Raw genomic sequence first — 24,771 nt, 5'->3', positions numbered from 1 at the left:
AAGTGTTAGACCAAAGTCGGCACAGACCGCCTCTCAGACCCCAACTCTCATCTCTTCCAACATAGCTCACAAGGAGCCATGCCAAGTAGTCATGCCAAGTAGTCATGCCAAGTAGTCATGCCAAGTAGTCCTGATGTCTCCTGGACATCGTCCAAAACAAATGTACAAAAAGGCGGGGGAAAAGTCAACCTGTGTTGTAGGAATCATAAGGATCTGCCTGGGCTTAACTTATTACAAAGCACATCAAAGTGTTTGGTCAATTTTGTTTCACTTAGCGGCAGACTCAAAGATAGCAACCAGCCCACCTTACCTGAACTCTCCCTTTCTAGTAGAAGGCAGCATTAGCTCCCATGACTCACACAACATCTACACATAGAGAAACTTAATGCTGCAATGACTATTAAGTGCATCCCATTCTGTTCATAATCAAGCGCCTGAGTCTCCAAGCCTATATCATGATTACATTCCATTTGTAGTTTTCCCAGGTGTGACGCTTGAAAGAAGACCAATGGAACAGTCTGCAAAATTGCATGTTTAGAAACTACCATCAACGACAGTGTTTTGTGTAATGTGTATCTTACTTATTAAAGTGTAATATAAATATGACAGAGATCATTTTAGAGATAATTATTCTGTAGACCATTGTGTTACCATGGTCTAATCTGTCAGATGGACTTTCACAACTCTCGTAAGAGGACTTAGGAACCGTACGCCTTCGTCGCATGTCTTTGTTCTCTTCCAGGAAGTTGTACACAACTTCCATAAACACATTTATATCTCCGATAGACAGAAAAGAGCCCGTCACAAATGTGATGCATGCTGACAGTTTTTGATATACAGAACCAGTCAACAGTTTGGACACACCTACTCATTCCAGGGTTTTCTTTATTTTTGCTATTTTCTACATTGTAGAATAATAGTGAAGACATTAAAAGTATGAAATAACACATATGGAATCATGTAGTAACCATAAAAGTGTTAAATAAATTCAAATATATTTGAGATTTGAGATTCTTTGCCTTGATGACAGCTTTACACACTCTTGGCATTCTCTCAACCAGCTTCATGAGGTAGTCACCTGGAATGCATTTCAATTAACATGTGTGCCTTGTTAAAAGTTCATTTGTGGAATTTCTTTCCTTCTTAATGTGTTTGAGTCAATCAGTTGTATTGTGACAAGGTAGGAGTGGTATACAGAAGATAGCCCTATTTGATGAAAGACCAAGTCCATATTATGGCAAGAACAACTCAAATAAGCAAAGAGTAATGACAGTCCAGCATTACTTTAAGACATGAAGGTCAGTCAATTCATAAAATGTCAAGAACCTTTAAAGTTTCTTCAAGTGCAGTCGCAAAAACCATCAACCGCTATGATGAAACACATCTCAACATCAACTGTTCAGAGTAGACTGCGTGAATCAGGCCTTCATGGTCAAATGCTGCAAAGAAACCACTAATAAAGGACACCAACAATAAGAAGAGACTTGCTAGGGAAAAGAAACATGAGCAATGGACATTAGACCAGTGGAAATCAGCCCTAAATTTGAGATTTTTGGTTACAACCACCATGTCTTTGTGAGATGCAGAGTAGGTGAACGGATGATCTCTGCATGTGGGGTTCCCACCGTGAAGCATGGAGGAGGAGGTGTGATAGTGTGGGGGTACTTTGCTGGTGACACTGTCGTGATTTATTTAGAATTCAAGGCACACTTAACCAGCATGGCTACCACAGCATTCTGCAGCAATACGCCATCCCATCTGGTTTGCGCTTAGTGGGACTATCATTTGTTTTTCAACAGGACAATGACCCAAAACACACCTCCAGGCTGTATAAGGGCTATTTGACCAAGATGGAGAGTGATGGAGTGCTGCATCAAATGACCTGGCCTCCACAATCACCCGACCTCAACCCAATTGAGATGGTTTGAGATGAGTTGGACCGCAGAGTGAAGGAAAAGCAGCCAACAAGTGCTCAGCATATGTGGGAACTCTGTTGGAAAAGCATTCCTCATGAAGCTGGTTGAGAGAATGCCAAAAGTGTGCAAAGTTGTCAATAAGGAAAAGGGTGGCAACTTTGAAGAATCTCAAATATAAAATATATTTTGATTTGTTTAACACTTTTTTGGATACTTCATGATACTTCCATATGTGTTATTTTATAGTTTTGATGTCTTCACTCTTATTCTACAATGTAGAAAATAGTACAAATAAAGAAAAAACCCTTAAATGAGTAGGTGTGTCTAGACTCTTGACTGGTACTGTATATATATATATATATATATATACATATATTACATGAAACACAATTTGTGTGATTTCAGTGAGAGGTCTATATAGTATCTGTGCTACATTATGTTGGCAACCCTGTTAGCACTCAGGTAGTCTGCAACAAACATTCACATACAGTATGTGCCTCCACAAAAGAGAAGACACAGCTTGATGTATTCTTCCTTCTAGCCGTGTGGCATTTTTTACCTTTATTTAACTAAGCAAGTCAGTAAAGAACTTGCCTCTACCTTCTTGCCCTTTGTTCTTTTGTCTGTACCCAATAATGTTTGTACCATGTTTTGTGCTGCTACCATGTTGTTTTGCTACCATGTTATTGTCATGCTGTGTTGCTTCCATCCTCTAGCACTGCCTTAGACCGCTGTGCCACTTGGGAGCCCAAGTGTATGTGTGCTTTTTAGTGGTCTGAAAATGATCAAGGTGTGAGCTTTCTCCACAAGTAACCTGGTGGGACTTTGAAAACATAATTGGCCTCATGTTCAGTCTGGTTGTTAAGGTTTGTTAATTTGAGGCAGGTAAATGTTTTTTTGGGGAGAAATTACATGTTTCTACCATTTCTCTTTTTTCATGAACAAATCTGATAGGAGGCTAATAATTAGACTTCAAAGGGTTTTCCCATCAGATTCAGAACACAAAATCAGAGGGACTATGTCGGAATGAATCAATTTACATTACAAATCTGTACCTGACAACCACTGGCTTAAAAACAATCAACACTCAACGCTATACAGTACTGTCAAGACGTCAACCAAAATGAGAGACCACACAGTTGAGGTAAAGGTTGACAACCCAGGGTTTATATGTTGGTGATCTCAGAGGGATGAATGTGAATGGAATGTCAAGCCAGAACTCCAAGCTTAGACAAGCCGTGACAAAACCATTAGCTTCCGTGACCCCAAGCTCACCATGGCGGGCCCATAATTCAGCTAAGAGGTTTGGCAGCTTTCAAAATGATTTTCCTGATGTAACAGCAGTTAAGTACCATATGCAGTGTTTATTGCACTATTTGTTAATGTTACTGCTGGAAATGTTTTTCAAGTGTTTTAAAAGAGAATAAACCCAGTCATTTACATGCATCACTCATTGACAACACAGTCGTATCTGCATTCTGTGCTAGGCTGCTTCTTGCCGAGTCACTCTAGTCTATAATGTTCTTCTCATCCACCGATTTCTAATCAGTACCCTGACAATAACTATTAATGAAAACAGTGAGCCAAGAGTATCATTTTGTGGTTATAGTAATGTTTTAGGGTTATTGAGAAAACCGAAGGCCAGTATCTTCCCAGATGATGTGAAAGAGTTTAGTGTCTTTACTTCTTCCAGATGAACCAACACACAGCATCAGACAGTTCCTACAAACAGAACAGTTCTGGGCCAAAGCACACATCAATATCACTTGCCAGTATTTGTGTTTCGCTGTTGGACTTTCAACACCCCAATTCCCCTCTATCGGTATAGATATTTTGATATTGCAGTATAACACAATGGTCCAAGGTTATTGTTTAGCTGATGCAACTTTGTCAGTAGAATTGATCGTTAACATCATTCCATTGTATTATTGATATGCAGCATCCAATTTTGATGGATTCTGAGTTACCAACAAATTTGAAAGCAACAAATTTGAAAGCAACAAATTCCTAAAATATTTAGTCTTGAATTTGTGAAATATTTATTCAACTGAGACACAAAAAAAGCATTGATGTCACTTAATTGTGTGGATAAGGGTAAACAACAAGAAAGTCTAGCTGCATAATGCAACTGTGAGCTGCCTGTTCCTGATGACTAACAGAGAGCAAACACTCACAAGTAACTGGTAGCAAACAAATGACCCATTTTCAACCTTAGATGTGTCAACACAATGGGTCATTTGCCACATCTAACAATAAATCAGAGTACATGTTGTATTAAGACAGAGGTGTAATGGGTCTCTACAGACAACATCTCTCTACATCACTAACAATATTATTTGTAAATGTTATAATGTAGTGTGATGTGTGTGTGAAGACTTGGCAGAGTCTCTGTTTATATGCTTTCTCCGCCCATTACAAGTAGTGAGGATTAATTAACCATTTCTAAAATAGTTTTGGAGTTAATCAAATGTAATGACAACATTCCTGTTGTAATGAACATGTAATAAAATATTCTACAGTGGGGATTACCATGGAAACAATGTTACAACAGCTGTGTGTCACTGCAATTTTACACTAGGTAAATAATCAACACTATTTGTGTAATGATAAGAATGTATTTTTAATTGTTTTGAAATAAGCAATAGGCTACATCAAGTACATAATGGTGAACTGTAAATAGAATGAGCTGGAAAACAAGGTGGTGTGAGTCAACACGGCATTAATGAACAATAATAATGCCTTAGCCTTATTACAGGTAAAACTGAATATTTACAATCATTTTTAAAGTTTCAGCTGAAAATGCCTGTCTACTTAATTGGGATAGATGCTGTAAATAACATGTATGAAAGACCTATTGAATAAGAAAAAAAATTAAGAAAATCTATGCGTGCAGGCACATAATCTCTCTCTCACACACAAACACACTTTCAGTGATTACGCAGGTGGTTCACAGCAATAAATGGTGGTCTGGTAAGTCACATACTGGGTTTAGAAGTGAATTCTATACTGTCTTCATCTCTTCACTTCTCCCTTTTTGTTTACAAAGCTCTTCTTCACAAGCTTTCAACACATCTCACTTATCTGTTACAGTACAAAAATAAGGGCCACCAAACCCGCTCACAGGGTTGGTTAACTCTTGAGGTCCCTCGTGTCTCTACCAACCAAGGTAAATCAGCCTTTAGTTTTAATACCTCATTAAATCTTTGATCCCTAGTGCCAACAGGGCAGTTTAGAATTCTGATGAGGAGTACATTCACTTAGGTTTACAAGTGTTTTGTTGATCGTGGTGGCTTATTTGTGTTGTTGAGATGTGGTGTGTCTATCTGCTGTATCTTCTAGTTTATTGTTAACAGTTTTATTGATTTATGTTGTGAGTGGTTTGTTCTCAGGGCACCATTGTGAATGAGACCCTGGTCTCAATTGAGACCCTGGTCTCTCCTGAATAAATAAAATCTAAATAAAAAAATAAAATAGGTAGGCTTACTAAATACGTTTTTATTATATTAAATAAGTATTCCAAGAACATGTTTAACTCCACTTTAGGCCTATGTAAGAATATGCTTTGACGAACACTGAGTGTACAAAACATTAGGAATACCTGCTCTACACCGGTTTGAGTGTGTCAAGAACTGCATCGCTTCTGGGTTTTTCACGCTCAACAGTTTCCCGTGTGTATCAACCACCCAAAGGACATCCAGCCAACTTGACACAGCTGTGGGAAGCATTAGAGTCAACATGGGCCAGAATCCCTGTGGAACGCTTTCGACACCTTGTAGAGTCCATGACCCGACGAATTGAAGGCAAAGGGAGGTGTTCCTAATGTTTTGTACGCTCAGTGTATATGACCAACATTGGCTACTCGTAAATTAAAAACGTAAGCCCAAATATCATATTAGCCTACTATCAAGCCAATGTTCCACATCTTATAATGGAACATCTACATTTCATATTGCACATGTGGAAATAGCCAATTTATAGACTTACTTCTTCCGTGGTCTTTCATGAAAGTAATGATTTCTTTATAATAGCTTGGCGAGTCTTGATATGGCAAGGCATCAACTGTGACATTTTCCGCTTTCAAAATTATGTAAATTCCTTCAGAGAGGAAGTAGTGAGGTCGGTCATCTTTTTTCACATCGTGAAAAATCAGAATGGCACGAGAGGTCCAATTAAACTGCGCGTGAATAATACTAGCAAAGTCTCCCAATTTTGTTGTCGAGGGTCCGGTGCGCACAATCGTTTTGTACTCATCCCCGTTAACAAACCCATATGCTGTTCCTCCCGCAGTTATCAATGGGAGTTTCCAATGAGATGCAAATCTTCCAACCGAGGCCACTGAATACACGCAACCTGGTCCGAAGAAAGCATCTGGTTTATTATAAAGTTTTGTGTCCACGGCGATAATCTGTGCCTTATTTTCTGCGCAGACACCGGTTGAATCCTCCGTGCTGAAATTCAAGAGTTGAATTGAGTGGCCTTGGAGAACTCCGTGCTTCTTCTGTAGATTCTCGTTCGCCATAATAATTGCTGGGAAAACCCGAGGCAAAGCCCAGGGATACTTGTGGTAATTGTCGGGAAGCATCACCGCAACTGTGATATTATTTCCCATCTTCGTTCGACACCTGGATATGAGAGAGTATGTGAATACCACAAATAAACAGTATCCGAGATCTGTTTTATATCCCATTGCTTTAATTTGAAGTATAAAATAAATCCAAGAAAACGGACCTCGTGTGTTCACCTGGAGTAGTAAGACGCCTTACTGTCCTGAAACCTAACCATATGGCTCTCTATTGAAATGCAACTTCAGGCACTAGAAGAAATGTTTAGGTAATCCATGTGTCATTTATCATCTTTAACGTTGCTCTAATGGTTATCCAGCAGTGATTCTGTGCGTTGTTCACTTCAGCGCATTTCTAGGACTGATGTTCCTTAACTCGCCCCTCCGAGTGTGATAACATCCATCCAAATGACTGGAACTTAAATCACAGAAACATTCAGTGCAGCCCCACACACGTCATATCACAGGTCTGAGAAAGACTAGGAAGAGGCGCCCCCTGCCTGCTGTCAATGTTCTTCAGTCCTGGTCCTTGGAGACCCACCCGGTGTGCAAGCTTTTGCTCAGCCATAGCACTAACATAACTGATTCAACTACCCTTGAATCAGGTGTTCCTGCTGGGCTCGAACAAAAACCTGCACACGTGTAGCTCTCTATGACCAGGTCAAGAGATGATCAGTTAAATATGAACTGTTTTTGACAATAATCTGTAAGACACAATTTCAGCAGTTGCAAGCCTTGTGTTAAACTCCGTGAGAGTTGAATAAACAAAAACACAAGCATGCAGTATACATTCCAAACTGAGACGCTGAATTTGATTTACACAAATCTGAGATTCCATAATGATCCACTAGAGGTCAGGAGTTCCTCACAAGGCTTCATTTCGACAAGCGCTACAATAATCTTTTATGACAAATACAATCATATTACATATTCATGTATTTTTATTAACTCAGACAATTGTCATGTTATCAAAAGGGGAACTTCAAAATACACAAAGTCCAACCACGTCTCAATTCAATGTGCAGCTTTGTTTTAAAAGCATCAGAACACAATGGTTGCTGAAACACATTGATAGTATGATTTTTGAGTCCTCCAAAACTCATAACAAAGTCAAGCAACCTGGATGGTCAACAATAAAGACAGAATGAGAGGTTCATGCTCCTTATAGCCATTAGTATTGTAAGACATAGTAATTCAGCACGATGCTTGGCATTTTCAGTTGCCTTTACAAACCCATTTCTGAAAAGGTTCATCTGTGAAACTGGAGTCTCCAACTGCAATGCAGCATCATGTACATTTCAGAAACTAATCAGATATTTCCACTTTTCAGTTGAACCTCCTCTTTTCTCCTCTCTTCTCCCCATCCTCAGTTGGTGGACTTAGGCAGTCTGTAGATGCCTGCGGACATGATGAGCTGATGGTCTCGCACTTTCCTTTGCAGGAAGGCCTGCAGCTCATTCACGTCCATCTCTGTGACAATTGGTCCCGTGGCAACAAACATCCTGAGCATGGAGTGGATGCGCTCTAGGGTCATGGTCTCCAGGTTGGTCAGCATGGCCTGGATGTAGGCCCAGAACAACTGCACCAACAACCACGTACACAGGGGAGAGAGAACACTGCTGTTAGGCCTAGCTTGATTTGTATTTGACAGGAGATTTGTATTTGAATTCCATGCCTCCAATGTGTGTGTGCGCGCGTGTGTGTAATGCACCTGTAGTTTCTCCTCCCTCTGCTCTGACTGGGTGGTGGTGTTGGAGTCTCCCTCCTCGTCACTGTCAATCAGCATCACCCCTCTCTCAGGTCTCTCCCGGGACGAGCCTGTTTCCAGGACAGAGTAGCGCCCCCCAGCCTCCTCCTTTAGGACCCCCTGCTGCTGCCACAGAGCCAACTTCCTCCTCACCATCTCCTGGGGCACGCCCAGGACCCCACTCAGCTCCTCCAGAGTCCACGAGCCTTCAGGACACATAGACAGAGAGAGCGATGGTAAAGCTAAATCTTAGTTACTTGTACAATGTTTGTATGCATTGATAAGTTGTACATAAGGCCTGTGATGGCCATAGTAATAACTTTTGTCTTGGAAGTGCAGGATGATGGCAGCATGGATGGGGGACACAGTCAGGTTAGTCAGAGTCCTGTCTTCCAGCTCCACATCCAGGGTCACTAAGCCCAAATGAGGCTTCCAGCTCAGGGTCCTCATCGCCTGGGGAGCGAGAGCATTTGAATTATGGAATTTAATTTTTAAATTAAATTTCCCTATTCATTCTCTGTTGGCCTGGCTGCCAGTCTGTTTATAAAGACTTGACTAAAGAAGAAACAGACTAGCACCCAGGCTATGGCTCCATCATCAAGTACCTTGAGTTTCTCGTAGCGGTGTGTGTAGGCCTCCATGGCTTGGGAGGCCAGGGGCGGGAGCTCCATCTTCTCCTCCTTCAGTGTGGGCCAGAACTCAGAGGACAGGATCATGGCTGACAGGGCCAGAGGGGGCTGCTCCTCCTCAGCCAGCCTGGACTCCTCCTCCCGGATGTTGGTGTTGATCCTCCGTGAGTCAGCCACGTCCTGGAGAGAGAGAGGGAAGAGAGGAGAAGAGAGTGAGGCTCTGTCCTAAAGTGCTTAAATGCCCTCCTTTTCTCATACTGTACTGTCCTGTGTCCTCGGCTTTTATCCTATGATAGATGGGACTGCATGTATTTTTAAAGATACTGCTTTGATCAGTGGTGATCAGAGTATGTGAGCGGAGCACAGAGTGCCCAATTTGACTGGAGGTGGAGCAAGATTCCCCGAGGCTGGAGCGTCGGCCTTCTTGCCTGATCCAATTTCGCTCCAGTAGCGCTCACTTCACGAGCTCAGGCCATGTCCGGCCCAGCATGCATTTGTAGTCCACTTGTGTACTGCTATATTCCCTTGATTTAGCTACTGTCATCCAGTTTGCTACATATTTTCAAAAACAAACTGATAAAACAGGAGGACTAAGAGTAAAAGAGGGAGTGCAGTGATGTAGTCTCCACAACTAAATAATAAATTGTGGAATCTGAAAAGGCATGTATTCCGAAAGCATGATGGTGTACTTACTACGTGCGCATGCTAACAGAAAGGAATGAGGTTGGTAGCTAGCTAAGTGTGTCATTGTAGCAAAGTATTTATAAACAAAATAAATCAGATCTCTTAAAAGTTTTGTTCAGTTTCGTTCATGTATCTATACAATGGGCCAAAATTGATTTTGCATCCATTTTGATAGGGTTATTTTACCTGAAATCCTTTAGGCTTACCTGCAGAAAAATAAAAAACAACTATACACCCTGCCCAGCTGGCAAGAGTGACCCAAAGGATGTTTAGCATCCCCAGTGGCTCTGCAAGTGTGGAGAGGATATTCTCCATTGCTGGCCTTCTCTCCAGGCACCATCGCATGAGTCTGAAGTCACAGACTCTGGCCAAACTCGTGTTTCTAAAAATGAATTAAAAGGCACTGTAGACTGAGCCTAATAAGGCATTTTTCGTTTAGTTTGTATTTCATTTTAAGTCAGCGCCTATATGCGCAATTTATAGACGACAATGATTTAATACAACAAAATGTTGTTTAAACGCTGAGCACTTAATGTCCCTGACTCCCTACCAGCCTAGTGTGTTGCACTTGCAAATGCTTCACCATGTATTTCTTTGTAGGCTATAGCCTTGAAATAATTGAAATAATATAGCCTAAATAACACATTTTTGTTCCTCCTTACGCTCCCTGTCTGGCTCCTGACTTATTTAGAATGTTTATAAGCTGTTTAATATGACATGTAGCCCATTTAAATTTATGAGCACTTCTTCCAGTCACCTTTTCCTGTTGTTTATTCAAATACGTTTCATTCAAATCATATGGTTTGGTTTGAATAGTTCAAAACCAAATGACCCCGTGACCCAGTAGTCACAAAAATAGATGAGTGTTGGTTAAATTGTGACTTTAATGATTGGAGTGGCAGTTTTTTCCCCCCGTGAGCGAGGAGCGATTTTTAGTCGAGCGGTTTGAAAGGACGTGGAGCACCGGGAGTGGTGCGCAAGCATGGCTCCATGAGCAATGAGCATGATTTCTGACCTGCTCAGCTCCGCTCACATACTCTGATGGTGATCAGTTGTGACACAGCTAGGGAGTCATGATGTCAAAGCTCACGCTGGTATGAATGGGGACTTAAGGAGACACAGAGTAGTGCATGTACAGTACTTTACCTTCAGCATCACCTCGCAGTAGTGCATATGGGACTCTCCAAATCTCAGTTTCAGTAACTCCACATTACGGATCTCCCTGGAGGCACATGAGAAAAGTGACTTATAGAACAAATATGGAACGATTTCACTCACCCAAAATGACCAGTCAGAGAATACATTATAATCAACAAGACTACCAACACCAGTATATCTGCGTAATAATAGGGTCTCCAAAGTGTCTCAAGTGTGTAGATGGATGCTGAGTAGTAGGATTTCATGGTGTGCAGTAAAGGAGTGAAGTGAGTAATGTACAGTATAGCAATGGGATACATGCCTTTGGAGTGCAGGTACTAGCTACTGTATGTGAGTGTTGCGTACCTGGCCGTATTGTAGTTGAACTGGTGGAGCAGCCTGTCTGCCAGGACAGTTCTGTACTCGTCTATGAAAATCTCTTTACTGCCATATATGCTGACCAGAAGAGTGATGATGTCAGACGAACGTCGCTTAGACCCTGTCTTGTCTGAGAGAAGAAGGAAGATGATTTTGCATTTAGTGAAAGAGATGTGTTGGAGAGGTGTTCTTTCGGAGCAATTCTAGTTCAATGCAGCAGAAACAGGAAACGGACACAGTTTGCCTCGTGTGATGACAACCAGATAGTGATAATCATATACAATACATCTCCACTGGAGAATTGGAGTTCACAGAGTAAGAGAATGCAGTGTGTGTAAGGTGGGTACACAGAGGGTTCGACCTGTCACAGCATCCTTAGGGTCTGGGGTCCATTCCTCTGGGTCGCTGCCCTCGTCCTCACTGTCCTGGGTCTCCAGGGTCACGGGGTCGGCACGGGACAACTCATTGGCCAGGTCACTGCAGCCCTCCGCATCTCCAGTAAGGCTGGCCACTATCTGACGCACTGTATCCTCACGCGTCCTAGCAGCAGCACACAAACGTTACGTCAACATCACAGCAACTCAACAGCAATACGCTATGGGAATCAAATCTGTCAAGTATCAAATAAAATCTTTGTCACATAATTCGCACACAATGTGTAGACTAACAGTGAAATGCTAACTTATGGGCCCTTTCCAACAATAAAAAATAGAATATAGAATATAGAGAAATAAAATAATAACACAAGGAATAAATACACAATGAGGGTCTGTAGTGGTGTATAAAAAATTGAGCACACAGCAATGCAATCTCCATAGCAAACATTGGCCGTAGAATGGCCTTACAGAAGAGCTCAGTGACTTTCAATGTGGAACCATCATAGGATGCCACTTTTCCAACAAGTCAGTTCGTAAAATGTCTGCTCTGGTCAACTGTGCTGTTATTGTCACGCCCTGACCATAGAGAGCTGTTTATTCTCTATGTTGGTTAGGTCGGGGTGTGATTAAGGGTGGGTTATCAAGGGGAATTGTATATCTATGTTGGCCTGGTATGGTTCCCATTCAGAGACAGCTGTTTATCGTTGTCTATAATTGGGGATCATACTGTATTTAGGTAGCCATTTCCCCATTGTGCTTTGTGGGATCTTGTCTATGTATAGTTGCATGTGAGCATTATTATAGCTTCACGTTTCGGTTGTTCGCTTTGTTGTTTTGTTCTTTAAAGTTTTCTATTCCAAAATAAAGGATGGAAACATACCACACTGCATCTTGGTCTACTGCTTATGACAAACGTGACAGTTATTGTGAAGTGGAAAATGTCTAGGAGCAACAATGGCTCAGCCGCAAATTGGTAAGCCACACAAGCTCACAGAACTGGACCGCTGAGTGCTGAAGCACGTAGCGTGTAAAAATCGTCAGTTGGAACACTCACTACCGAGTTCCAAACTGGAAGCAACGTCAGCACAAGAACTGTTTGTCCAGAGCTTCATGAAATGGGCTTCCATGGCCGAGCAGCCGCACACAAGCCCAAGATCACCATGTGCAATGCTAAGCGTCGGCTGGAGTGGCGTAAAGCTCACTGCCATTGGACTCTGGAAACGCATTCTCTGGAGTGACGAATCACGCTTCACCATCTGGCAGTCCCGGCGGACAAATCTGGGTTTGGCGGATGCCAGGAGAACGCTACCTGCCCAAATGCATAGTGCCAACTGTAAAGTTTGGTGGAGGGGGAATAATGGTCTGGGGCTGTTTTTCATGGTTCAGGCTAGACCCCTTAGATCCAGTGAAGGGAAATCTTAACACTACAGCGTGCAATGACATTCTCAACAATTCTGTGCTTCCAACTTTGTGGGAACAGTTTATGGAAGGCCCTTTCCTGTTTCAGCATGACAATGCCCCCATGCACAAAGCAAGGTCCATACAGAAATGGTTTGTTAAGATCGGTGTGGAAGAACTTGACTGGCTTGCACAGAGCCCTGACCTCAACCCCATCGAACACCTTTGGGATTAATTGGAATGTCGACTAAGAGCCAGGCCTAATCTCCCAACATCAGTGCCCGACCTCACTAATGGTCATGGTAGAATGGAAGCAAGTCCCCACGGAAATGTTCCAACATCAAGTAGAAAGAAGAGTGGAGGATGTTGTAGCAGCAAAGAGGGGACCAACTCCATATTAATGCCCATGATTTTGGAATGAGATGTTCAACAAGCAGTTGTCTACATTCTTTTGGTCATGTAGTGTATGTACATATTGGTAGGGATAAAGTGACTAGGCAACAGAATAGATCATAAACAATAGCAGCAGTGTATGTGACGAGTCACAAGAGTTAGTGCAAAAAGGGTCAATGCAGATAGTTAAATAGTTACCCAATAGCTACCCGGGCTAACTATTTAGCAGTCTTATTGCTTGAGGGTTGAAGTTGTTCAGGGTCCTGTTTGTTCCAGTAGAGAGCAATATTCTCTAACATTTGCCTCACAATGCAACATGTAAAGTGTTGATCCAATATTTCATGAGCTGAAATAAAAGATCTCCGAAATTTTCCATACGCACAAAAAGCATATTTCTCTCAAATGTTGAGCACAAATTTGTTTACATCCCTGTTATTGAGCATTTCTCCTTTGCCAAGATAATCCATCCACCTGACAGGTGTGGCATATCAAGAAGCTGATTAAACAGCATGATCATTACACAGGTGCATCTTATGCTGGGGACAATAAAAGACCACTCTAAAATGTGCAGTTTTGTCATAACACAAAATAACACAGATGTCTCAAGTTTTGAGGGAGCGTGCAATTGGCATGCTGACTGCAGTTATGTCCACCAGAGCTGTTGCCAGAGAACTGAATGTTAATTTCTCTGCCATAAGCTGCCTCCAATGTCGTTTTAGAGAATTTGGCAGTATGTCCAACCGGCCTCACAACAGCAGATCACGTGTAACCACACCAGCCCAGGACCTCCACATTCATCTTCTTCACCTGAAGGATCATCTGAGACCAGCCGCCAGACAACTGAGGAATCTGTGGGTTTGTACAAGTTAAATATTTCTGCATAAACTATCAGAAACCATCTCAGGAAAGCTCATCAGCATGGTCATCGTCCTCACCAGGGTCTTGACCTGACTGCAGTTCTGCGTCGCAACTGACTTTAGCGGGAAAATGCTCACCTTTGATGGCCATGCTGGAGAAGTGTCCTCTTCATGGATGAATCCTGGTCTCAACTGTACCGGGCAGATGGCAGACTGCGTGTATAGCGCCGTGTGGGCAACGGTTTGCTGATGTCAACGTTATGAACACAGTGCCCCATGGTTGGTGGTGGGGTTATGGTATGGGCAGGCACGGATGGCAATTTGAATGCACAGAGATACCGTGATGAGAACGAGGCCCATTGTCGTGCCATTCATCTGCCACCATCACCTCATATTTCAGCATGATAATGCACACCCCCATATCACAAGGATCTGTACACAATTGCTGGAAGCTGTAAATGTCCCAGTTCTTCCATGGCCTGCATACTCACCAGACATGTCACCCATTGAGCATGTTTGGGATGCTCTGGATCAACATGTATGACATCGTGTTCCAGTTCCAGTCAATATCCAGCAACTTCACATAGCCATTGAAGATGAGTGGGACAACATTCCACAGGCCACAATCAACAGCCTGATCAACTCTATGCAAAGAAGATGTGTCACACTGAACCCACCTGAGGTACTTGCGGATTGGTTGGCACGCAACCTGCAGGATGACCATGGATGGGTCCAGCTCCCGTAGGGCCTTTATAGCTGAGATGTACACAGTGATGATGTCAGAGGTATGGACTCCTAGAGGGGAAGAGGAATGTTGTTGGGATGGGATTCATATACACAAGTCTAGTTTCTTCTGTAACATTGTGTTTGCAAACAACACTTAGTCTTCACTGCTTTAAATGTGTAACAGACAAAATAAACAGCAAACACCAGTCATTGTTTGTAATCTACCATCGGTTCACTGACCTGGATGAAGCAGACGGGTGTCAAAGGCTGTCTTAAGGGACGTGAGGAGCTGCTGCCTCTGATTGGTTCTCTCCAGGCAGAACTTGAGGTCATCGATGGCAGGCTTTGACTCAGGGAAATCTGACAGGGACAGAGCAAACCACAGCATGTGAGGGAGAATAAATAACCACGACTCTCCTCCCTCTCTGTATCTCCTTCCCAACAAATCTCTTCCCTATGCCATCAAGTGCCCAACACTAACTGCTTTCTCTTATTATTCACCACCTCCCCATCTTCTCTCTCTGTTCCCTAACCCCTCACCTCTGATGATGCTGAAGAGCTCCTCGATCCTCATGTTGACGTAGATCCTGCAGAAGAACTGGTGCATGTGACACCTCCAGCGCTGCAGCACGGCGTTGGCTGGCTGGCCCACCACCCCAGCCCCGCTGCCTGTGCCGGTGGGCACCGTGCCCAGTCCACTGACTCCACCCACATCACTGGCAAACACCCTGCTCAACCAGCCCAACACCAGCTCTAGCCACTGGAGAAAGAGAGAAAGAAAGAGGAATTTGAGAGAATGTTTTTAAGTAAGATAATAAGTAAAACAGATAAATGATCACATTTCTGAGATTTGGACTTGGTGTAGTAAATTGTTTGAAAAACAAATCTTATTTGGTCATCAACCTATTCTGTTGAGTAAGGCAAGCTGGAAAAGTCTAACTTGTTGATAGGTAATTCCACTTTATTCTGTGAGGTGGTCCTCCCATAGACAGGCTCTTTGGTCTACTGTACCTCCTGAAAGTCGAAGAGGAAAGAGCTCTCGTACTCCCCCCTGCAGTGCTGCTCCATCCGCTGCTCTATCAGTTTGTGTAAGATGGACGTCACTGCCTCTGAACTGACCCGCTCCAATAGCTGCAACCTGGACCTGGGGGGCGGGACAATCACACTTTACCAGATTTGTAGGAAGAGACAACCGCACAAGATACATTTTAAACATAGCAGGCACACAAAGGTAGAGATGTAGACAATGGTTAAGGAAGTGAACCCTGATCTAAGACATTTGTGATGTTGTTTGTTGTTGTCATATTTGAATGTAAGACGTTAAGCAGTACAACAATTAGGGTCTATAAAACAGAGCAGACAGTGACACAGCACCCCTCCATTCACTCACAGTACTTGGCTGAGCTCTTGCAGCTGCTCCAGGGCTTGCTGACACCAGCATCGCTGAGTGGGGACAGTGCAGCCCTGACAGACCCCCCTCAGGCCCCCCGTCCCCCTCGTCAGCCTCCCCTGCCTCCCCCTCCTGGGTCATGTGCACAGAGAAAGTCCTACTGTAGAACTCCAGTATTCTCTCCTGGAGCACAGCCGAGGGGGAGAACAGCAGAATGGCCCTGATGACAGAGAAGGCCCTCTCACGGAGACCCCTGGCCCCAGGGCCACACAGACCACCCCGACCCTCGTCCTGCCAGGTACCCAGCCTCTCCAACCCTCCTGGGGAAAAGGATATAGAGCACATTTTTATGCATATGCCAAGATTCTGTTCAGTCAAAATTCTAGCATTATTAAGGGTGCATTTAACTGTAACTTCAATGTTTGAACCCACCTAGGAAAGGTTGCAGTCTGTCCAAAAGGGTACGGAAGGCCATGAGTAGGATCCTGGCCCTGTCCTTCTCCTCCAGTTCATTCTCTGGTTGCTTCATTCCAGCCCAGAACTCAGGGGCAATAGCAGTAGTAAGACGCACCTGCAGGGTCTCCATTAGCCATCCCTCCAGAAACTGTCCCAGGCTGTTAGAGCACAGCAGGCTAAGCCCCTCAGAGAGAGACTCATCAGACATGGTGATGTCATTGGACACTGGAGACACCTACAGACAGAGGAAATTGTTTATGTTCTTATAAACAGATACAGTCTATGGTGTGTATGTACATTGATAGATCAACATTGGTCTTAGCTAGTTAGCTAATGCCTGCCATGTGAATCTGTTAACGTTAGCTATCTAACGTTACATGTCCAGCAGCCAACCACAGTGGTACAATTGATCTTATTTAATTCTCACATAAAAGGCAAGCAGGCTATATCAACAACGCATGGTAGTACCGTAGGCAAGTTATGTCCATCGACTCACCAGAGCTGCAGTTACGGTGTCCCAAGCAGAAGGTAGCCCCTGTGGTACTGAGAAAAACATCTCAGTAGAGTCCATCATCCCGGGTAGACCTAATTACTCAGCGAGAACCACTCGATTGTGTACTGACAAAGTTATCGTCTGTGTTATATCACTCACCCATATTAATAATATGTACGTATCATAGTTTATAAGAAATACTAATATGAATCTAAAATGTAATTATAGATGCCATTTGATTGAAGTTATCGCGCTCTTGCTAAACCTGTGGCGCATAATAGTGACGTATGTGTGGTTGCGGAAGTCATAAAAGTGTGGCGGAAGTGTACGTGACAGTTTGTTAGCTAGTTGTCGTGGAAACAAGCTAAATGGAGGGATTTTGAAGATAGTTAAGGACAGTGTCGGTGTCGAGAAGGAGTCCATATCGGCTGCCTACATCTTTGCACAAATGAGCCAGTTTGCAAACTAGTTAAATCTAGCGAGAGATTATCTGTAGCAATACCTTGGCTTCAAACTGCAAAGTTATTATTGAGTCGCTAACTAACGTAGATAGTACTCTGGCTGTGTGCGCGAGGAAGGGCCCTGAAGAGCTGGAAAAGTAAGTATAATCGACAACAATCATGACCCAACAAGGAGCAGCGCTACAAACCTACAACAATGAGCTTGTCAAGTGTAAGTGAATGTGGCATTTCGTATATTTGTCTTTAAATACTACGTTGCTTTAGTTAACTGTTAGCTAGTTTCTACCTAGCGATGTCAATATGTTAGCCAGCTAGCTTCTTGTTTTAACTTGTTTGGGTCCGTTGTGGAAATATCTGTATTTTTTATACTGTATTTAGGCCCTTCAGGGACAAAGATTTCCCGAATGTATCGTATTCCAGCTCCTCATTTTGGACAACTACAGCTAATTAGGCACGTGTGACTGAATCTGGTTAGTTAACCTTGAAAGAGTATGCTGCTTCTATCCCATGCTTTGATGCAGCCTGTTTCTAGGCTCTTTCTCTTTGCTGCGGGTTCCTTTTCTCCCCCAATAGAAAGTCATTATTTCCCTAGGTGCATGTGCAGACAGTTCTTTTTTTCCTATATCACTACACAAGAGTGTGTGATTCAGTCAACTGAGTTGTTGAAAGGTTAGGGAGGGGGATTAAATGCGGCAGAATCATGTTATTCCTTACAGGCAAGAGACGCTAGACTTGGACCCAGCTGTGCGGAAGTTTACCTGTTTTACTTGTCAAGGAAATATGTTTAGTTTGAAATACTTTTACATTAATTTATTTCTTTAAGCCTTCATTTAGTAATTTACACACTTGTGACACCCAGTGTGTGGTTAGTGGGAGGGGATATAATTGTTACAAGAATGTTGGTATCCAAGTAGTAGGTGTGTTTGTACTGCATATACTGTCTGCAGCTATTCCAGACTACAGCAGACCCATGGGAAATAGCCACAGACTATAATTGACCTTGCTTTAGCACAGCCATCAAACCCCTGACACGTAGTTTAAATCAAGACATGGCATTCTGCTTGTGTAGAATTTAAATGCATCCAACTCTGAGTAACTGTTTCAATCAGTCCATGTATAGATGCCCATAATCTCACTGACATGACTGGTAATGTCAGAGGAATTTGATCTAGACTTTAGCCCAGGTGTTCTGCTTCATAAGACTATTTTCATTGGAATTGTCTAAGATCAATTGAACCCTTGATTCTCAACCCACTCCTTATAGTTTTGATAGATTTGTCAGCAGTTTTGAATCATAATGGCTGGCTTTGAAAATATAGGCTAGTATTATGGAGCTGATTCGATGGAGTGTTGATGCAACTAATGCCTATCTGTATACTATGAAAGATCTAATTCCATAGCTACGGACTAAGATGTGACCTCTGGCAGTGGGATTTCATTAATGCATGATTGATACAGTCTCTCACACTTTAATCCACCACAGGCTGGAATGGGCTGATTCAACAGGAAAGGGATGCTGAGTGAGGGTGACCTCAATTTAGACCTCCCCCTCTTATCCCTCTTACATTGTGCACAGGAAGTCTGACATGTATTTAGAAGGATAGATTATAGGCCTCTAGGTTGTTTTCTCTTTAAAATACCCAGATTTCTTACTATTCACAGGCTGTTGGGACTAGGAATGTAGGCCCAGGCTATATTTGATGCTAAGCATTCAAGTAATTAATTTAGGCTATGGCTACACTGTAAAAACATGAAAATTGAACTGAATACCATGGTCGTATCCACATTCCATCTCCTAAACAGCCAGTGTTTCCTTTTCCCCAGGTATCGAGGAGCTGTGCTCTAAGAGGGATGAGTTGAACCGTCAGATACAGCTGGAGGAGGAGGAGAAGGGTCGTCTACAACATGACATTCGTGTCCTCACTGAGAAGCTAAGCCGCGTCAATGAGAGCTTGGCCAGACGACTCACCGCCCGCGCTGACTTTGACCGCACCATCGCTGAGACTGAGGCTGCCTATATGAAGGTCAGGCCAGGGATCAGGGGCTTTATTTTTCATGTTTTTTCAACGCTAGTTTAGTCTCACAAAACCCTGAATGGATATGTCCGGTTTACAGGATCGCTCATGTTAATTTGACTGCAAAAAGACCCTACAAAATTAACAGGGCAAGACATTTTCTGACTCACAAAAGAACCCTGGAATTACTTGTTGTAATTCAAGACAACATACATCCCACGTGTTTTCTTAATATTCAACTCCCTTGGTGTTACTAAGAGCTTAATGGCAGAGCAAACAAACGCCCGTAAGTGTCGTTAATTAAAAACGGAGTGCTCAGACTTTCCAATCAAATTGTTACACAGCACATTGTCATGCTGCATTTCATTCCCACTTACCTCAGGCTATATGGTATTTCATAGACTGAGGCAAGTGTCTTATGTTAATTCATGCCTTATTCTCAGATTCTGGAGAGCTCTCAGACACTGCTGAGTGTACTAAAGAAGGAAGCGGGAAATCTCGGCAAAGCCACTGAACCCAGAGGGAAAGACCACTGACGTCCAGACTACCTTCCCTCTCAACCAGATACCAGCACTTCCCATCACCATCTTATCTAGAACTGTTTGTAATATATTTGTCAAAATGTTGAATATTTAATTCTGCTCTTTACTGGTGTACTTATTTTATATCAATTGAATTATTTTAATAAAGTTTGAAGATTCCCTTCACATTTGCCACCAACTCAAAAGTAATTCCATTTGTTGTGAGTGCTGTCTTTCAACAAATACGCACACTCGGAAGATTCTGCCTTCACATGAGGGCTGGATACTAGTCTGACACTCTGCACCAGAAACTATTCACACTGTCAAGGCTTCATCTATTTATTGATCTTTCATTTGTACAGTTGACATTTTTTTTGCCCAAATCATTGACAACTACACATTTTACAGTAAGCACATCTTTGATGCTGGAGATTAATAGTGTAGCTGGAAGCCTCATCTTTCTTAACAGGAATATTCAATGGTCCCAGGCTTCAATATTCTTTCAAGTGAATCCGTCTCATCCCAATCTTGCTGGTGTCACTGAAACATGCCATTATAAAGCCCTGGCTCTTGGTCCCCTGATTCAATTAAAGGCACAATTCCCAGAAAAAGCTGCTGGCCTACTTAGGGATTTGGTCCTAAATGCAGCAGTTGGCACAGATGAATGGCAGGTGTGCTCTATATGCTTTGTGGGATTATCAGTGGACACTACCCAGTTATCATTCCCTGGTTTCCCCAATAGGGTTGTGGCAGAAACAGATCATGCATTCCTTGTTTCTCATTGATTGAACACTTTCACCTTGCCTGTATTTGAGGTTTAAAATAAAATCTTGACAAGTGTCTAATCATGAAACAGTTACAGTAATCTAAACCTCTTCCTTTGAAGATATTCAAAAAGAAATACATTGGCGTATATAAACTGTACATCAATACTGTCCGAAGGAATATGTTTGAGAATGTGAGTTGTGTCCACCACAGTAATTGGCATTGAGTAAAAATCTTGAAAACAAGATCAATGTCTTCATTACTGAAATAGACCAGCTCACTCTGGCAGGGGCTCCCAAACTCAGTCCTCTGGACCCCAATGACTGCATGTTTTGGTTTTTGCCCTAGCATTACACAGCCGATTCAAAACTATTCATCAAGTGTGTAGTGTGAAGGCAAAAAACAAAAACGTGCACCTGTTGGGGTTCTGCAGACCAAGTTTGGGAAACCCTGCTCTATGGAATGTGAATGTGTAGGAGGTCTGGCTGTTGAGGTCAGAAGCTATTCACTGGTCAATGAAGGAAAAACATGGCCATGAGGACACACCCTTGTTCCATCTAGCACAGCTATTTGATCCATACACTACACAAGAACGAGTATCTAAAAGGTGACCTTTCAAACGCACATGCTGGTGAATTGTTTCAATAGTTGCTATTCTTGGTCTACCTTTGATCTTGGTATCTTTCACACTTGGCAGTGTTCAAACATTAACACAGAATGGGGGAAATTGTTTATAATAGTATTCCAGACAATGGGTCTAATTTACTGTCCCTTTGACATTAAGCTTCTTGCAGATGGTATAATATCAAATGGTCACGAGCTGCTGAAGCAATATTTGAAGCAGTACTTCACAGCTCTTTGATGATCAAACAAAGTTGAGCAGGTCTACAGAGCATTTCTTAATTATAAGAGGGAGTGTTGTCATTCGCTTGCTCCTGCACTCTTCTGGCAAAATCTCCAACACAACATTGGAAACATACAAAAACTAAAAAGGCACACAGAAGAAGCATACACTAAGGGGAACCAAGTCAATTGAAATCAGGTAGAAAAACAAACGACTAGGATTGTGGAACCCTTGCCGTATTTAAATATTGTTTGTTTTTGTCTGCCCATTCCCTATGAAGTGTGGCGTCCTCAGCCTACATTTTGGGACTCCAGGACACGATAAGAATGGGCACTGATGGCTTCCTTGTTTAAGGAATTTGGTCACCACCACTACACAAATCCCCTTTACAAGGACACACAGACACTGCTGCATTCGGGAAGTATTCAGACACCTTGACTTTTACTACATTTTGTTAGGGCCTTATTCTAAAATGGATAAACAAAACATATCCTATCAATCTACACACAATCACCCATAATGACAAAGTGAAAACAGGTTTTTAAAATAGTTTCCACATTTATAAAAAATAGAAACTGAAATACCTTATTTACATAAGTATTCAGACCTTTTTCTATGAGACTGGAAATGTAGATGTTTCTCCAACTTGATTTGATTCCACCCGTGGTAGATGTAATTGATTGGAGACGATTTGGAAAGGCACACCTGTCTATATAAGGTCCCACAGTTGACAGTGCATGTCAGAGTAAAACCAAGCCATAAAGTCAAAGGAACTATCCATAGTGCTCTGAGACAGGATTGTGTTGAGGCACAGATCTGGGGAAGGGTACCAAAAACATTTCTGCAGCATTGGAGGTCCCCAAGAACAGCGGCCTCCATCATTCTTAAACTGAGGAAGTATGGAACCACCAAGATTCTTCCTAGAGCTGGCCGCGCGGCCAAACTGATGGTCACTGACAGAGCTCCAGAGTTCCTCTATTGAGATGGTTGTCCTTCTGGAAGATTCTCACATCTCTGCAGCACTCCACTCATCAGTTCTTTATGGGAGAGTGGCCAGACGGAAGCCACTCCTCAGTAAAAGGCACAATGCAGCCCGCTTGGAGTTACCCAAAAGGCACCTAAAGGACTGACCATGAGAAACAAGATTCTCTGGTCTGATGAAACCAAGATTGAACTCTTTGGCCTGGATGCCAATTGTCTGGAGTGCCAGTCTGGAGGAAACCTGGCACCATCCCTATGGTGAAGCATGGTGGCAGCATCATCCTGTGGGGATGTTTTTCAGTGGCAGGAACTTGGAGACTAGTCAGGATCGAGGGAAAGATGAACAGAGCAAAGTACAGAGAGATCCTTGATGAAAACCTGCTCCAAAATGCTCAGGACCTCAGAATGGGGCAAAGATTCACCTTACAACAGGACAACCCTAAGCCAAGACAATGCAGGAATGGCTTCAGGACAAGTCTCTGAATGTCCTTGAGTGGCTCAGCCAGAGCCCGAACTTGAACCCAATCAAACATCTCTGGAGAGACCGGAAAATAGCTGTGCAGTGATACTCCCCATCCAACCTGACAGAGCTTGAGAGGATCTGCAGAGAAGAATGGGAGAAACTCCCCAAATACAGGGGTGCGAAGCTTGTATCGTTATACCCAGGAAGACTCAAGGATGTAATCGATGCCAAAGGTGCTTAAACAAAGTACTCAAATGTAAATTTATAAAAACCTGTTTTTGCTTTGTCATTATAGGGTATTGTGTGTAGATTAATGAGGGGGAAAAAACTATTTAATCCATTATAGAATAACGCTGTAACATTAAAATGTGAAAAAGTCAAGGGGTCAGAATACTTTTTGAATGCATTGTATTGTGGTCATTCCTGTTATACATACGCAGTATATATAATATGACAACAATGATGGAGACAGAGAGACATCAAGGCAGACAGAATGGAGCCAGATAGCCGCCTTCTAGAGATCGTAAAGCCTGGAAAACAGCATTATAATGCATGATTATCTTTCAAGCTCAGATTTCTTTGGACAATCAAATACAGTCTGTCAGAGATCTGGTTCAGACTTCACCGCTCAATGGCAGTCAGTGAGAGGAATTGGTAGTGGTTGAGAGAACAGACAGATCAACTGTACATGTAAGGTGAGGACAGTCCAGCTGCTTGGGTTGTGGTTGGTTGGTGTCTATGTATCAAATTAAACAAGGTGTGAAAAAAAGAGTGCTTTGATTGTGTTGGAGTGCGACTTGAGGTCCAATTCTGTTATGTCTCACTGGGCGGGCACTGGTAGGAGTCTGGTCCCAGCCTGGGTTGTGTAACTGTGGTTCTGAGTCCAAGCTGTAGGGCAGTGGTCATTCCTGTTTGGTCCAGGCATATCAGAAGTACAGAGCAGGATCACTGCTGAAATCTGACAGCAAGGAGCTGTCTGCTGGGGTGAGCTGATATATATATAAAATGAAGAGCAGGGTAAGGGTGGAGAGAGAGAAATAGAGTTACTTTAGTAAATGATGTGCTGTTATGCCATTCTGATACTTTTAAAGTAGCCCCACAAAAGTTGAGGTTGAGGAATGAATTTGTCATATATACAGTACCGGGTCACAAGTTTGGACACACTCATTCCAGGGTTTTTCTTTATTTTTCTACATTGAAGACATCAAAATCATGTAGCAACCAAAAGAGCGTTAAACAAATCTAAATATATTTTATATTTGAGATTATTCTAAGTAGCCACCCTTTGCCTTTATGACAGCTTTGCACACTCTTGGCATTCTCTCAACCAGCATCATGATGTAGTCACCTGGAATGCATTTCAATTAACAGGTGTGCCTTGTTAAATTTGTGCAATTTCTTTCCTTCTTAATGCCTTTGAGCCAATCAGTTGTGTTGTGACAAGGTAGGAGTGGTATACAGAAGATAGCCCTATTTGATGAAAGACCAAGTCCATATTATGGCAAGAACAGCTCAAATAAGCAAAGAGAAATAACAGTCCATTACTTTAAGACATGAAGGTCAGTCAATTCATAAAATG

The 24,771-nt window shown here is 42.6% G+C and overlaps 4 protein-coding genes across 5 annotated transcripts in view; 1 reads left to right on the top strand and 3 right to left on the bottom strand.

Moving 5' to 3' along the window:
• The window catches only part of LOC135518007 (atrial natriuretic peptide receptor 2-like), a 55,319-nt gene extending 48,445 nt beyond the window's left edge, over positions 1-6,874 (bottom strand). For both annotated transcript variants that reach the window (XM_064942815.1, XM_064942816.1), the window contains exon 1: positions 5,901-6,874. In XM_064942815.1, coding sequence (XP_064798887.1) covers positions 5,901-6,603 — 703 coding nt within the window. In that variant the 5' untranslated portion in view covers positions 6,604-6,874. The remainder of the gene's footprint in view (positions 1-5,900) is intronic.
• Positions 6,875-7,400: 526 nt separating this feature from the next.
• anapc2 (anaphase promoting complex subunit 2) lies at positions 7,401-17,424 on the bottom strand. The gene is given in 15 exon segments (XM_064942814.1): positions 7,401-8,056; positions 8,189-8,430; positions 8,545-8,677; positions 8,830-9,033; positions 10,684-10,759; positions 11,041-11,182; positions 11,414-11,592; positions 14,755-14,872; positions 15,044-15,163; positions 15,344-15,563; positions 15,815-15,947; positions 16,194-16,285; positions 16,287-16,513; positions 16,626-16,884; positions 17,146-17,424. Coding segments are annotated over 15 exon segments (2,436 nt in total). The 5' UTR covers positions 17,224-17,424; the 3' UTR covers positions 7,401-7,843.
• A 42-nt stretch (positions 17,425-17,466) lies between these two features.
• On the top strand, positions 17,467-20,338 carry ssna1 (Sjogren syndrome nuclear autoantigen 1). The gene is made up of 3 exons (XM_064942812.1): positions 17,467-17,814; positions 19,428-19,627; positions 20,062-20,338. The coding sequence occupies exons 1-3, from the start codon at positions 17,763-17,765 to the stop codon at positions 20,152-20,154; spliced, it is 345 nt and encodes a 114-aa protein (XP_064798884.1). The 5' UTR covers positions 17,467-17,762; the 3' UTR covers positions 20,155-20,338.
• A 124-nt stretch (positions 20,339-20,462) lies between these two features.
• The window catches only part of tprn (taperin), a 30,718-nt gene continuing 26,409 nt past the window's right edge, over positions 20,463-24,771 (bottom strand). The window contains exon 4 of the mRNA XM_064942807.1: positions 20,463-24,181. Coding sequence (XP_064798879.1) covers positions 24,119-24,181 — 63 coding nt within the window. The 3' untranslated portion in view covers positions 20,463-24,118. The remainder of the gene's footprint in view (positions 24,182-24,771) is intronic.

Source organism: Oncorhynchus masou, chromosome 28 (genome assembly GCF_036934945.1).
Source record: "Oncorhynchus masou masou isolate Uvic2021 chromosome 28, UVic_Omas_1.1, whole genome shotgun sequence".
In the NCBI taxonomy this organism is placed as follows: domain Eukaryota; kingdom Metazoa; phylum Chordata; class Actinopteri; order Salmoniformes; family Salmonidae; genus Oncorhynchus; species Oncorhynchus masou.
The sequence above is the reverse complement of the archived record's forward strand: the minus strand, read 5'-3'. Positions and strand labels throughout refer to the sequence as shown.